The 15,727-nt window shown below is 42.5% G+C and overlaps 1 protein-coding gene across 2 annotated transcripts in view; it reads right to left on the bottom strand.

Moving 5' to 3' along the window:
• Positions 1-2,844: 2,844 nt before the first annotated feature.
• Positions 2,845-15,727, bottom strand: part of LOC148477429 (exocyst complex component 5-like) — a 73,434-nt gene continuing 60,551 nt past the window's right edge. For both annotated transcript variants that reach the window (XM_088456763.1, XM_088456762.1), the window contains 7 exons: positions 15,563-15,710; positions 10,569-10,677; positions 8,163-8,283; positions 7,986-8,072; positions 6,572-6,680; positions 5,211-5,426; positions 2,845-3,933 (listed from right to left, as the gene is read on the bottom strand). In XM_088456763.1, the coding sequence (XP_088312889.1) occupies positions 3,745-3,933; positions 5,211-5,426; positions 6,572-6,680; positions 7,986-8,072; positions 8,163-8,283; positions 10,569-10,677; positions 15,563-15,710 (979 nt within the window). In that variant the 3' untranslated portion in view covers positions 2,845-3,744. The remainder of the gene's footprint in view (positions 3,934-5,210; positions 5,427-6,571; positions 6,681-7,985; positions 8,073-8,162; positions 8,284-10,568; positions 10,678-15,562; positions 15,711-15,727) is intronic.

Below are 15,727 nucleotides of genomic sequence, written 5' to 3' on the forward strand. Positions count from 1 at the left end.
GAATCTGGAAAGAAAGAACCACAATCTCTTGATTCTTGTGGAACCTGCAAACAACTTTAGGAAGATAGCCTAGTCGTGTTCAAAGGACAGCTCTGTCCTTATGAGAGTAGAAATGGAGTGCGACAGGACAATGCGCTCAAGTCCGACACCTGTCGGGCAGAAGCTATGGCAAACTGAAGTGTCTGTGGCTGGGAGCGGGGTATAGGAGGAACCTGGGCTGTGGTGAACAAGCATTAACTATGTGGTGCCCAGACTCCAACCTATATCCAGCGTAAAGCCTGTGTCCTCTATGGAGGAAGAAGAAATATCAATTAACAGCATTGATTTCTGCATTCCAAATGTGCATAATACTGGATAATTGTATAATGTACTGTAGGTTTAGCTTAGGTTTGTATTCCAATCACCATAGCAACAGATCACCTTGATTAGGAAGACTAACTTCAATGTGATGCCATCATGTTTTGTTGCAGTTTGATTCAAATTTAGTTTTTTTTTCTGTAATAGACGCATGGAGATTCTTGTCTGAATTTTGCTAGAACAGGGTTTATGAGGCAATATCTCTAGACTGGATGGGTTGCTGCATGATGGTAGGCCCCTGCTATACTACCACTCTCCCATCTGTTAGGAGATAAAATAGTGCATCTGACATTAGCTGAAGGAAGCCAGTGATGAGATGAGTGTGAGGATAATATGTACCTTGGGAAATAATGATTCAATTTAGGATGCTAAAAAAAAACAATTCCATCATTTAGAAGCCCTCTAATAACGAAGGAGTGATGGAACTAATGAGATCATATAACCAAAATTAAACCATAACCACAAATAGCACTGTCCCCAAGCCTTATAGTAGTCAGTGTTGCAGCATTAATTTTCAAAGTAGTGGTATGTATTATACATTATTGGCACAGCAGAGGTCTTATGGTTATTAAAGCAAAACTTATTCATCTCAAAGTGACCACACACAGCAATTCTAATAGCCAAAGTGGTCATCTTGGACAAAACCGGTAAGAATTTGCATACAAAATTATCCATGGACGAGAAAGGATGTTATTGGGTTGAGCCCTCATCGGCCAATGGGTCATTGACTGACAGGCAACACTGCCTGGTATAATGATCAAAGTTCTCATTTGCAACCAAATAGGGAGCCGTGCCATACAAGTGCATTGCAGTGTGCCACCATCTTTAAACTGATATTGTAACAATGCAATGGCTGTATCATGGGGAAAATCATTAACTTGAAGATAATCTGCCTCTGGCCAATGCTTGAAGAGCAACGAAAACTTATATTTCAGTAGAGTATTAAAGCCAAGTTGGAAGGGAATATATATCTATATCTCTATATCTATATATATCTATATATATATATCTATATAGGCTTGCACATTGCTCTGAGAGAAAGGCACAATGCATGATAGGTAAGCTTAGAATTTAGATTATTGGTTTAGCATTATAAACTCACCCTTAAAGTATTTTCTAGCCACCACCTTCAATCCCAAGGAGTCCTGTGGCTTGGGAGACGCCGCTAGTCAGTCACATCAATCGTGATTTGTAGCATGGGAAGCATCTGAATGCGGACAGTAAATAATGGAACGCTGCAGGGTACATTCAGACTTCTCCCGGCTGCTTATGCAAGAAACAGGTTTCAATGTCTGCTGCCTGTGAGAGAATATCTGCTTCACGTTGTGACTTCCAATCATGGAACCCCCTCTTTCTTATTAATTGGTGAAGGCAATGTTATTGAGGAAAAATAATATAGGTGGAGTTCTCTTTTAACCATTTTTTGTGTGGTTTAACCAATCCGTTTATTTTTGGTACAAATACTCGAACGTCATCTCAAAACAGCGTGTTCTGGCAGTGGTCGCTATCTGTACTTCAGATACATATTATAAGAGCTAATACTGTGCTAAGTGCTTTGTGGACTAAAGCCAATAAAAAGGATATTTAATCCAAGTAGTATGACACAGACCTGTGGACGCATTACAGCATTCGATTCCTGCACTCTATATATTTAATTTCACAACATTTCTTTCTGAATAATGCAAGTGTCCATATATGAAACAAAGCTGTACCAGCAACTTTATCATCTAGTTCTAAACTTTCGAACCCACACTCTCCACCAAATTTGGAGTGTGGGGTTTAGCTACACAGATTTTAAACAGTTGCTTATATTTTATCTGTTTCATCTGTGGTTAATGCTACTGGCAATGTATACAAACGAATAGGGGACAGAAAACCCCTCCCCCCCAGTCATTATTGTATGATGAAAAACAAAAAGTAACCTCATGCTAGTATGGCAAACAGGGAATGGCATAGATGATTACCAATCTTTTGTGTGTATAGGTCAATTAGTTATTCAAAAAAAACAATTGCCACTATTTTGCTTTTGGCTCATGATGATAAAATTCATTAATTGAATGGCTAGGGCGATTGTAATCCTGGACATTTTTATTGCCAGGGAAAACAAAAAAAATCACATTGCAGCATAAAATATTTACTGCCGTTTTGTGAACCTACTCTCATCATCCTTAGCCAGTTAGTAATGACAGAGCTTTACGTGCATATGCTCGCGTGACCAACGTAGGAAAATAGAGTCTCTCATTGTACATCTCTTTTAGAGCTCTACACAGATGGAGAATTGTGCTCCCTATCTGGATTCTGACCTGTAGATAACATGGGAAAATATGTTAGCATAAAATACAGGTGCACAGAAGTTACAATCCCCCCAAGTTGTATAGAGAAACAACCGGTTTATTTGCAAAATATTTAAAGGAAAAAGTCTTGTATTAAATCTGAAAATTAAAATACTGTACAGTTCCAATAACAAACCCTTGATGAAAGAACACCAACACCACTATTCCGAGATTTAATAATCAACTGATCAAAATAGATTTGTATCATGTGTCAATGCTGGGAGATCACCAGTAAACAAACAAAACACATACATATATAAAATGACCAACGCTTAATCATTTAGATGAACTAATCTAGCTTTATGCTCTGTACAAATAAGTTAAATTTAATTTTGGATAAAACACAGTTCTGAATATGTAAGATTTAAATTGGCTTTCTTAAGGGTCAGGAGGGAAAAATCACAAGGTTAAGGGGTTTTTTTTTGTTTGTTTTCTTTTACAGGAGACACAGTTCACCAAATGTAACAAAACGGACATCTCAGAGATCAGTGCAAGTCAACAATGGTCATTAGAAAAGTTATATATTGTAATTGTATTGAAGGTAGAACATTCGTGGAATGCCTTTCCCAGGCCCAGCTAGGAATAACACATTTTGTATCCACAATGCTCACGTATAACTCTTGAAACACTAACTATGGTTTGGTATTAAATCACCTGTCATGGCATCACAATACACAATAAGAAAGCAAAACACCTCCCCTACATAAAAGCAGTACTTTAGTCCCTTTAAAAAATAACTTGCTAGCCAACCAGGCAATAAGTAGTATGACCCACTGTAATAATAATAATAATCTCTTTTCAAAGTACAGACATGAAAGGAGTGTTGTCTCTACTTTAAGAACACACCTAACTGTATCTTCGCATCCTAACAAATGCTCTTATGATGACAGAGGCAGAAGGAGAAGTTATATATGGCTGCGCTACTGTTTAAAGCCAGAGTAACTGCGCTGTAGAGAATAAAGCAACCTTTATGTACGAAGGAGTGGGCTCCTGTGCTATTTTCTAGCCACGGCTTGGCATAGGCGGATACACATTCGTCTTGGTGGTAAGCTCTTCAGCTAAAGTGTCGGGCAAGGCGTGAGGATCTGTAGTCCGCTCTTAGCTGTACAAAAGAGTGTAAGATGTTCTTGTCCAGGCTGGCCAGCTGCTCTCCAGAGCAAACCTGCTTTAAGTTATCCGGGGCCACAACCAGAAGGTTACAGAGGGAGTGAAGGGTATCGAAAAGCTGCAGCACGAGAGGAATCTGCAACGTGACAATAAAACAGCGAATCAGTCGGATACTTTAAAGGTTAAAACCAGGTGCAGGCAGAAGATCAGGTCTTCAAATGTTTGAGGACAGAAGTAAATGTACGACCTCTTTTTGAAACCTAATAAAGCTGCTTCTTACGTGTGGCAATTAAACATTCTTAGAAATGGTAAACAGACCTTTTATTAAGCACTGTGTATTTGTTTATTTAATCATTAAACCAGTATTATTTTGCAACAGGGAACAAGTAAATTATATTCATGGCAATAGTTCTTTTTTCACTTCCTATTATGAATGAATAAGGTCTCAGTACTCGGTACCAAGTATCCCAGCAGAGGTTAAAGCTCGAGCCTGAAAACACTATGTTATTATTAGGTCTATTGTAGACAACACACTATGATATTGCTATTAATATTGCAGCCTGATACCAGTGTGATGCCCAATAAAAATCTATTAAAATCAATTGGATCATTATTGATAAATGAAGTTGGAAGTTAAAAGCTATTGGCATCTGTGCAAGCCCCTTCCAACCACAACAAGGAACCATAGACATGATAGAAGTGATGCAGCAGCTCTGGCCGAGGAGGTGGACCTCGTCCAAATTTGGTCATGTGTGTGTGTGGCCATATTGGACACCACTGCAGCAGCTCTGTGCTCAAGCTGTGTGGCAACGTCTTCATCACTGCCAGCTTGTAACAGTGTGAAGAAATGAAAAAAATATATTTGCAAATATAGAAATGTTTTCACTCATTTTAGTAAACACCCTTTATAGCCTATAGAGCAACATTGGAATGACTGAAGTAACATTAATATGGAATCTGTAAATGGCTGTGTCAGTAATAATCAGTAGGATGCCTGTTACACAATGCTATTGCTAAGTGGGATAACAAGCTATCAAGGGGATATCATCTATTGTAATAAATCATCTTGTGTTGGTGCCTGCCAGGATTCATTACTTGGTACAGTTCCGCACACACTGCATGGCACAATAACAGCTGAGGTCACACACACCTTTATGGTATGCACTCCTGTTTCCACATTATCCAAGTGCCTGCGTTTGATTTGTGTCCAAATAAAGATTCATACAGTACATTAATAATAGCAGTAGATAGAAATTGGCAATAATGAAAACTATTATAAACCAGTCATAATAAAAAAAACTTTAAAGTTGTCTTTTTAAACTCAAAATACTCAATCAGTATAAACTAATCAGACAGAAAGCTGTAACGTGTGGTGGAAGAAATAAGGGCAGTGGTCTTCGGCTAAATACAAACCTTGAATTCCTTGGCGCACTTTCTGTACTCCGCCACATCGCAGATGGCGAGCATGCCTCCCATTGAGCTGTATGAAAACTGCTGCAGATGCTCGTATATAAGACGATGGAAGCGCAATCCCAGCTCCATAAGAACGGTGTCCACATTCTTCCCATCCATTGAATTACGGATCTTTTCCACTTGTTTTCGCACATAAAGACAAACTTTGGAGCACGCCTGTGTGTAAATAAGTGGGTTAGTCACAATGTAATCATTTATGTTAGAAAGGTGAACGGTCTAAGATTCACAAATTCTGCATTTGTACCCATCGCTTGCATTTAAGTCATACACAAATATATATGTGTGTATATTTTGTAGGATTTCTCATTATTTATTCTCCTAATATCCTATCCAAATGGAAGGGGCAGAGCAGTAGAAGAATATATATCTTGAGTAGGATGAGTAGGACAAAGATAGTCTCCCCTTCAACTGCACAAGCAGAAGAAAACACAACAAACACAATGCTCTGCCTAATTCATCACATACAGAAATCAATGTAGTAGCATGTGTTAAGCATACTTGATGGCTTCATGAACGCAGGTAGTTGGCGCTACAGCGGCAGAAACTATTTTTGTTATGTTGAGCTATTCTAGCTTTGCTGGGAAATTTTTATTGTATTATTATATCTAAGTCTGACTAAGGGAAGTCATATTGGTGCACTCACTAACATAGTAAAAGTATGCTTTTTGATTAGGTCATTCTAAGGACTATAAAATGAAAAACAAAAGTGAAAAGACTGAGCCATAAGACAAGAGAACTGGTCAAAGAGGAAGACGCTGTAACGACTAGATTGGTGTGTTAAGGCCATGTCAGACAATCAGAGTCAAGGACAGAACCTGAACAGCAACACAGGGGACAGTCTAGAGTTCGGAGACCATAGTCCCACAATCTATTCAGTAACCAATGGTCGAGGACGGGTTCATCAGAAAAGGAGACATGAACCGCAGGCAAGAGCTGAGCAATGGAACACCTACCGATGGAGGATTTCCCACTGACCGTCCACCTACTGCAGTAGGAAAAGAATGCTCCTTTTGCAAGACCAGGAAGTTATAGGTAAAGGAGCAATAGCATGAATAGTTTTCTAACTAACCCATAAACTAACACATGAATCTAACAACACAACTAAATATATACTCATCTATATATAGCTAGCTATCTATATATTAATGTTTTCATATTTTTTGTCTTCCTGTAAATAACTGAAACGCTCCTTTAAAATGGCTTGTTTGTTGCTATAAATAACTCTTTACTGGAACTGCCCTGATTTAGTATCACAGTAATTACCTGGAACCAAGAGAAAAGACGACCATAATGTTACTTACACTAGTGTACTGAATTAATACATTATTTTCATCCTCAGGTTTGAAATCCGTCTTTTTCTGCTCAGCAGTCAAAATCTGCTTCATCTGACCAACCATACAATTTAGTGTCCTGTAGGTACATCAGAAAAATAGGTATTTTTTTGATTGTTTTTAACAAAAATGAGTGTTCCACAAGAGTAACATAGAAACCTAAAAACCTACACATTTCTTTCTATCCAACTTTTATAGTATTCTATAACTTCACGGCCAAGTTATGACTGAAGTGATCAGGTGAGGTTGAGGACTTCCCATTATAGCAACCTATTTGATATAGAGCTGGCGGAACTCAAACAGGTTCTCTCTCATCTCTCTAATCTGAAATCACGGAGTAAAAACTCCTCTGTCCAAATAGCAGGACAGTGGTTGGGCTTCTAAGATCAGCAGCTTTCCTTAGATATGTCACCCTGCTATAAGAGTCATTGCTCCTGTTAAAGAATGCGGGAAGAGAGACTCTGTAACAGCCCAGTGCTCTCTTGCATGGAGAGTACAGAATGAGGGTGCAGCGGTAACTACTAGGGCTGGAATTTATAAAACAGACTCAAACCGACGGGGTGCATAGAGGACGGACTTTGCAGTGGACCGTAACAGTCCAGGTTTTAAGTATGTTCATGTTTAAGCACAGGTGGCTTATTTGGTGTCTCAATCATTTCGATTTAACCATCGGTGCTAAAGCTTGGATATGATTAAAACCTGGACTGTTAGGGTGCTTTACGGGCATCATTCGGGAAACACTGGACTACTGGATAGGTCGGTAAATGCCTTTCATAAAACAAAGTCAAGAATTAGAAAGGTGTAAACCGATCATCATCACTTCATGCATTGTGCAAGTGGGCAAACTTCACACACAAAAGGGTCATTCTATCAACCTAGCTACCTTACACACCACAGAATTTCACTGCAAGATCGGCCCTATAAATGACATGTACATCAGCATTATAATATATAAGTGATATTAGAATAATGCACACCATTTACTGTGGATCATAAAGACATAAACAGCTCTATAAATAAGGACAGAAATAAACTTTGTGCATTCATTGGTTTCCAGAGTTCCTGGTCCCTCCTTATTTCTTATTTATGTAAATGATATGGCACAATGACAGTACATTATATGCCCTGAATCACTCAACACACAGTAGTTTGACAAACTTGCAATCTGGTACACAATGAAAGGACCTGTAAGTAAACACTATATGGCTCTAACACTCAAAATGAAAAAGGAAAAGACATTTCTACACATGCAAACCGTCCCTTAAGCTCTCCAGCTGTTCTATGCGCTGATATGTAGGAGGCAGCAGTTCTGGAGCACTTGGGGTACCACAGGTCACCTGCCTCAGTTATACAATCTGCACAGTACTGCACTGTGTTCTCTAACCTGTCTATACCAGTGTCCAGCTTCACTTCCATTTGTTCGATGATCTCTTTCTTTTTCTGCAGACATTCTGTCAGTTTCGGAGAAGAACTGCAGAGAAAGGGGGGAAAAGATGATAGCGTTCCAACTAGATGACATCAATATATCTCACACCACATGACAGGAAGAAAGGGCACTCACCTAATTAAAGGCATGAGATGATCATTGAATTGTTTATCAAATAAATGGAAAATAGTGTTTGCCTGATGTACAACATCAAAGAAATAGAGGTTGGCATTCTTAGAGTCAGGGGAAGGGATTGCTGGAAAGACAAAAAAGTATCCTTTAGAAAAAATATATCTCCCATATTATAAACGAGGCCTAAATATTTGCTAAATTCTGTATTCCTAACATATGTAATATACATTGTCCACTTAGTTGATACTATCAACATAAAGTCATAGTAATATAAATTTGCTATTAGAATAAAGGAGCTTTTAGTGCCATATTAGTAATACAGTTCAGATTAGGGACTTGTGCACAGAGTTGCGTGGGACATCAGGTACCTCCAGGGCTGTAGAGTCGGCATTACTTTTGGGTGGAATCAAAGAAATGTACCAACTGAAGCATCAAAATAAAAGCTTACCATTATGTATAGACCATAAATAATATATGGCAAATATATAATTTTAGACTTGTATTTTAATCATTTTATAAATCAGGAAAAGTACTTAGAATTTTTATTGACATTGTAAATTTCTATTTAAAACAATTTGTCAAAGAAGCTTCCCACGAAGCCAGCTGTATTTGAATATTTCAGCCTAACTTTTTGGGTCCCCAGTGTACCCTGGTAAAGGCAAACGCTGTGATGCCAAGATCAGCAGATATTCAGGCAGTGATACAGATCCAATCTAAAAAGACATTTCCAGTGTACAGACCCCACAGCCCTTGGTAGTTCTACATGTTCTTTTTTGGCAACACCAAATATTTTCAGTTTAAATTAATTTTAAAAATAAGTCAGTCATTTTCAAAAATTTCCATACAACATAATACTGCCCCTTTTTAGTAAGTTGTATTATTATACTGATCATTAAGTAGTATTTTGAAAGACACAATTGCATTGTAAGAAGCTAAATTAAGCATACCTCAAATGTTTACAGAGGTATTTTTTGGGGATGTAGTAGGCATCCTGGCGTGCGGGATGCTGACGGTCTAAATACCGGCGCCGAAATCCTGACATGTCGGGATCCTGGCACCAGTATCCTGACCATCGGCATCCCGAATGGTAAGTATGGGGTTAGGTTTAGGCATTAGGGGGGGTTAGGCACCAGGAGGGAGGGTTAGGATTAGGGTGTGGGGAGGGGGAGGTTAGGTTTAGGCACTTGGAAGAGGGGGTTAGGTTTAGGCACGGGGGAGGGTTAATTAGGGTAGGGGAAAAAAAAAAAAAAAAAACACCTTGCGTTCCAATGTGTGTCTGTATTCTGGCTGTCGGCCTGCCGCTGACGATATTCTGAACAGCGGCATCCTGACAGCCGGGATATCATACCCAACCCATTTTTTGTATATTTGGTTTATAGTATTGCAACGTCGTTTTCAAAAAATATATTATATGGAAATTAACTTTCCCACATCTCATACATACATCTCTTTAACCTAGAGATGTGCAGTTAGGTTTTGCTGAAACCACACACAACCAAACTTTGGGGTTCTGAGTCTAATCGAGTGCTGGCTTGGATCACTTTTGGGGTTAAGAGTGGAGCAGATTCCCGGCTCTAGTCTACTGTACGTTCAGAACTAGGATTTAAAAAACAAATCTCTGGTTTTGTATTGCTTGTAAGCAGGTTCAAAATATATGACTTTAGCTGTTTTTAATCAATTTTGAAGAAATCCAAAACAGAAAAGAACCAACACACTTGAGGGTGGTTTTGCCAAAACATCGGGGTCCGCGCACATCTCTACTTTAAACTAGGATGAACTTTGCATTTTCTGATTTGCTGCTGACTGTAACAGAGATATTTACTAAGTCAAATAAATGACAACCAGATGAGTGTTGGTTAGCAATTGAATAACTCTCAAACATATGTCACAATTGAGATCAGTACTAATATGATTCTAATATATACCAGTGGTTCCCAAACTGTGTGCCAGGGGTGCCTCAGGTTGGTGGTCTAGCACCCAATCAAATTATTTAGTCAATGTAATGTTAATATGTGGACACAAAGAAGGGCAAACCTGTCCACTACCACATAGCTGAACCTAAGGATGACAGGTAAGCACAAGTTACTTAATCATTTATTTTTTCTGAATTTCTCAACAACAAACATTTGGCTTAGGGGTGCCATGAAAACAATGCCAATACTCTAGGGTGACGTGATTCATAAAAGTTTGGGAACCACTGGTCTATACAGTAGAAGTAGATTACTGGTCACAAACACACACTGCAATGCCCAAGGCACCTTTCAGCCTCTAGCCGTTACTAAAAGTATATTGAGGTATAAAGCTTCTAATTGGCTGGGCATGCTGGGATTTGTAGTTCAACTGCTAAAACCACAGGATACTCTTCCCTATTCCGACATTCTATAAAATTAGAAGAATAATGGATCTTACCGACTAATCCTATTTCCAAGGCATAATCAATGTGTTCAATACATAAGTAGTCAACAAGTATTGAAAATATTCTAAATGCATTCTTTGGGAGATCTGACAGATCTGAAAGCTGAGAACAGGAAAAGGAAACATTTGCAGTCATTGCATAATATTTATGTAGGGCTTGGAGAAAACATTGTAAATGAATTAATAGAAGATGCAGCAATAATAAAACATACTAAAACTACAAAGAACATGTCACAATGTCACAGAGTCATAGGACTGACGGATGGTTAGTTATTAGTCTACTTATATTTCGCCACTGAGGAAAGCCAGTCCCAATAGTAATATTTTTCAAAGACATCAAATTACTGCACCAGCAGCTTAGAAAAGGGGATTTTTGGTTACTTACCATTGAATCCTTTTCTCTGAATCAGGCTGGGGGGGGACACTGGACCATGTGGTTGTTAGTGTTCACTCTAGCTCCGGCGGCAGGCAGGGCGTCAGAGCTAGAGAAGGTACTTAAGCGCGCGCAGCACAGGAAAAGGGGGCGTGGCCATTGAAAAGAGGATGTGTCTATAAGACGGCACCTTTTCGCCATTCTTGGGGGCGTGCCCAGCACTTACGGACATGCCAGGCAGCCCCCAAGCACTGCAGACAGGGAGCATAGAGGCCGGGCGCATGCGCTTAGCGTCTATTCACCAGCGGTGCCCGGGTCACCGCACATTTGCCCACCCGCGGGACACTGCGACCCGCGGGTGAAGACGGCACCCGCAGGCTGTGAGTGCAGGGTGCTTTTTGCCCTCCAGAAGAGGGCAGGGCACAGCACCCCACTAAAACAGCCTAGCGGGAACGCTTAGTTGTAGATGGGACTGCAAGGAGCTGGCACTTAAACTATGTAACTTTTAACCCAAGCTCCTCCCCTCTGCAACCCCATGACTGCAGTACAACTTCAAAAGTGCCCGGTAAGGAGAAACAGTAACTCAGTGAAACCGTTATAACAATAACCAAATTAATAATTAATGCTGTAAAAAATACCACGCAACACGACTGAGGGAGGGAACGCAGTGTCCCCCAGCCTGATTCAGAGAAAAGGATTCAATGGTAAATAAGCAAAAATCCCATTTTCTCCTTCATCAATGCTGGGGGACACAGGACCATGGGACGTTCAAAAGCCGCCCCCAGGGGAGGGAACGCTCAGGCTGCCTGACCAGAGAACTGTATGCCCAAAGTGGGCATCGCCGAAGGCAAAAACACGAAACCTGTAAAAACGAGCAAACGTGTGGACAGAGGACCAGGTAGCTGCTCGACAGACCTGTTCAGCCGAGGCCCCATTGCACGCTGAGCAGGTGGTCGCCAACGCCCTAGTAGAATGAGCCAACACCTTGGCAGGTGCCAGTCGCCCTGCATTAGAATAGGCCCGAGAGATGACAGAGCGGATCCATCTTGCAATGGTCTGCTTTGTGGCCCAGCCAGTCACGTTTCTGAGTGTCGTAGAGAACCAGTACTGAGTCCGTACGATGTAGGGCAGAAGTTCTGTCCAAGTAGATCTGCAGGGCCTGGACGACGTCCAACAGTGTCAGATCGCGCCGGTAAGTCTCCGATGGGGAAAACACAGTAAAGACAATTTCTTGGTTTAAGTGGAAAGCCAAGACAACATTCAGTTGGAACTAAGGAACTGTTCGGAGAACAGCCCGATCGTCATGGAATATGAGGAGTGGTGATTTGCAGAGACCCGCCGAGCTGAGGCAATGGCCATAAAGAAAACCAATGTCCACTTGACAAATCTAACGTCCACGGAATCCAAAGGCTCAAAGGAAGCCTGCTTAAGAGCAGAGAGGACCAAGGTCAGATTCCACTGAGCCACTGGCGGCTGAAACGGAGGTTGAACCCTCACTCCTTGCAAAAAAGTCCGAACCTCTGGCAAGAGGGCCAAACGTCGCTGAAAATAAATTGACAGAGCCGAAATCTGTACTTTCAATGAACAAAGCCACATGCCGGCTTCCAGACCTCCCTGAAGGAAAGCAAACAGCCTCGGAAGGCTAAACTGGGAGGTATGAACGCCGCGCAGTTCACACCACAAGATGTAGGTCTTCCAGACCCTTTTATAGTTGCGTAACGAAACCAGTTTCCGAGCTCACCACATAATACGGACAACAGAAGGGGAAAACCCCTTAGCTTTTAATAGCTCGGTCTCAACAACCAGGCCGTTAAAGCCAATGGAGGAAGGTCCTCGTGCCGGAACGGACCCTGCAGGAGCAGAACAGGTTGCTGCGGAAAGCACCAACCGAGACCTACAGCCAGCTTGAGGACAGCGGCGCACCACGACCTGTGCGGCCAGCATGGAGCCACGAGGATCACCGGAACTTGTTGCTCCTTGAACCGCCGGAGTACCTGAGGTAACATGGGAATCGGAGGAAAAAATATATGCCAAACGGAAGTTCTGCAGAACGGTCATAGCATCTACTGTGAAGGCCATTGGATCCCTGGATCTCGCACAAAATCGGGGAACCTTGTAGTTGTGCCGAGAAGCCATCAGGTCCACCTCCGGAAGGCCCCACTTCCATACCAATTGCTGGAAGACCTCCGGATGGATAGACCACTTCCCCGGCAGGAAGGTGGTCCTGCTGAGGAAGACCGTCTCCCAATTTTCCACACCCGGAATGAACACCGCCGAGAGTGCAGGAACAAAAGCCTCTGAATGCGGCACGCCTCTGCCATGGGTGCTGCCCTGATGGTTCACATATGCCACAGCCATGGCGTGATCTGACTGAATCCTCACTGGGCAGCCGATCAGGATAGACTGGACTCCCAAAAGAGCCAGATAGATGGCCCAAAGCTTAAGAACATTGATCGGTAAAACAGTCTCCGATGACGACCAAAGACCCTGAAGACAAAGACTCGACGTCACTGTTCCCAAACGCTGAGACTGGCGTCTATAGTCCCAATGACCCAAGCTTGGAGCGACCAAGGAGCGACCTTGGAGCAGGTGATCGGAAACCAGCCACCATCGAAGAGATTGCCAAACGCTGTCCGACAGAACCAGAAGCTGAGAGGAGAGGTCCTCTGTGCGACCCGACCAATTTTGGAGAATCTCCCACTGGAAGTTTTGTGAGTGGAAGCAGGCGTACTGGATGGTCTCGAAGGTAGAGCAACTTCATGTACAGCAAGATGGCAAGGCGAGGCACTGACAGTACCTTCGTGACCAAATTCTGGAGGGCCCGGGCTTTGGACTCGGGCAGGAAGTGAATTGGAGGACGCATTGCCTACCCCCGACTGGACTGGGACCCCATCAGGCGCTAGGCTTCTCATGAGCCTTTGGCTTCCGGGTACCTGTAGGCACCAGAAAACCTGCCCCATGGAGCCGTACCCCTGCTGGGGAAAAACCATCCCCGGGCAGCCTGACCTCTAACCGATGCTCCCCCTCGAGAATGAGGAACGTCAAGCACGGAACCATGGGCCAAGCTGTTTTTGGGCCACTACGGGCAGGAAGGTGCTTTTCCCTCCAGTTGCTTGGGCAATGATGGTTTCCAATTCAGATCCAAACAACCCCCTAGCAAAAAGGGAGAGATTCTAAAGAACGCTTGGATTCAGCGTCAGACTCCCAGGCATGGAGCCAGAGTGGTCTCCAAGCCGAGACGGCCGTAGCCTCGCACAAACCTGAGCACCGCCCTGGACGATCTCGCACACATATTCCGCTGCCCCACGAAGTTGTTCAGCTAAAACCAGTAAAGCATCTCTGGATAAGTTACCCTGAAGTCCAGCAACCAGTCTGTCGGCCCATGTCTCCATGGCCCGAGTGACCCACGCGGAGGCCAGCAAAGGGCGAATAACAACCTCTGAGCAAATAAAAATGGACCAAAGGCAGCCTTCCAATTTTTTATCCAGCGGATCCTTGAAGGACGCCTAACCCTGAACCAGAAGCGCAGTGTGCTTGGCCAAACGTGCCACTGCCACATCAACCTTGGGAGGCTGTTCCCAATTGGCGACATGGCTGACAAGAGCATATAAAGGGCCACAAACTTGCGAGGGATGGCAAACTTCTTATCCGGCACCTTCCACGCATTCTCGATGAGATCTGAGAGGTCCGAAGAAGCCCGGAAACAAATAATCCTCTGACGCCTACGCTTGAATGGTCCCACCACTGCTGCTTGGGTATCCAAGTCCAGCCCCATCAAGCAGCATCTTGACGGGGCTCCTGCAGCCGCTGCACTCCAACTGTGCGCTGCTGTACACAGTAACCCAAGTAAAATGTAAAAGAAAAAAACTATAAATAAAATAAAAGAAGCCCTAGCTAGAAAAGGGCTAACTCCTCAGGCACTAAACTACACTGCAGTCATGGGGTTGCAGAGGGGAGGAGCTTGGGTTAAAAGTTACAGAGTTTGTTAAGTTTGTTAAGTGCCAGCTCCTTGCAGTCCCATCTACAACCCCATGCTCCAGTGTCCCCTACAGCCTTAATGGAGGGGAAATTACACCTGATACAGGATGAATCATGCAACATGTGGCTACAGGTCAAAATGACATACAGTATGTGGCATTGATGTTTATTACATTAAACTTACATCCACTCCTCCACTTCTACAACATACTGTATCAAGCCTTTTAAAGAGTGTAGAAGTGGTCATGTGGAGATGTTTCCCATAGCAGCCAATTCTAGCCAGCATTTATCAAATACAGTCTATAAAATGATAGGTAGAAGCTGCATGGTTAACTATGGGCAACTTCTCCATTTGTCCACTCTTTACAAGGCCTGATCTATCTAACCCACTGTTCTGGAAGATGGTTAAAAGCACAGCAGACACATCAGGTTGAGCACCCATAACGTGTTCTCCCAGATGCCACCTCAGCATGCCTCAAACCCCAGAAACTGGGCAATCTAGCAGACATGATCACATCAGTAGCAATAAAAGCTGCAAATGGGATAGGAGAACGTCACCTCCCAGTGGATGAATACATAAACACAATCATTGTAAAACAATGGAAAGTGACAATATACAGGTCCTGCTGCGCCTTACCTTGTGACATCTTTCAAAAGCACGTTTGGTTTCCTGCAAGAGATTTACCACCACTTCTTGGGCCAAAAACGTCTCACCGTGAGTTTCTATACTTGGTCCCAGATGCAAGTTTGTGCGCTGCCTAATCCTTTCTTTTAGGTCTTGAATTCTGTTACAGAATACACA

This window comes from Taudactylus pleione, unplaced genomic scaffold, assembly GCF_031769625.1.
Source record: "Taudactylus pleione unplaced genomic scaffold, aTauple2 ptg000712l, whole genome shotgun sequence".
Taxonomy (NCBI): Eukaryota; Metazoa; Chordata; class Amphibia; order Anura; family Myobatrachidae; genus Taudactylus; species Taudactylus pleione.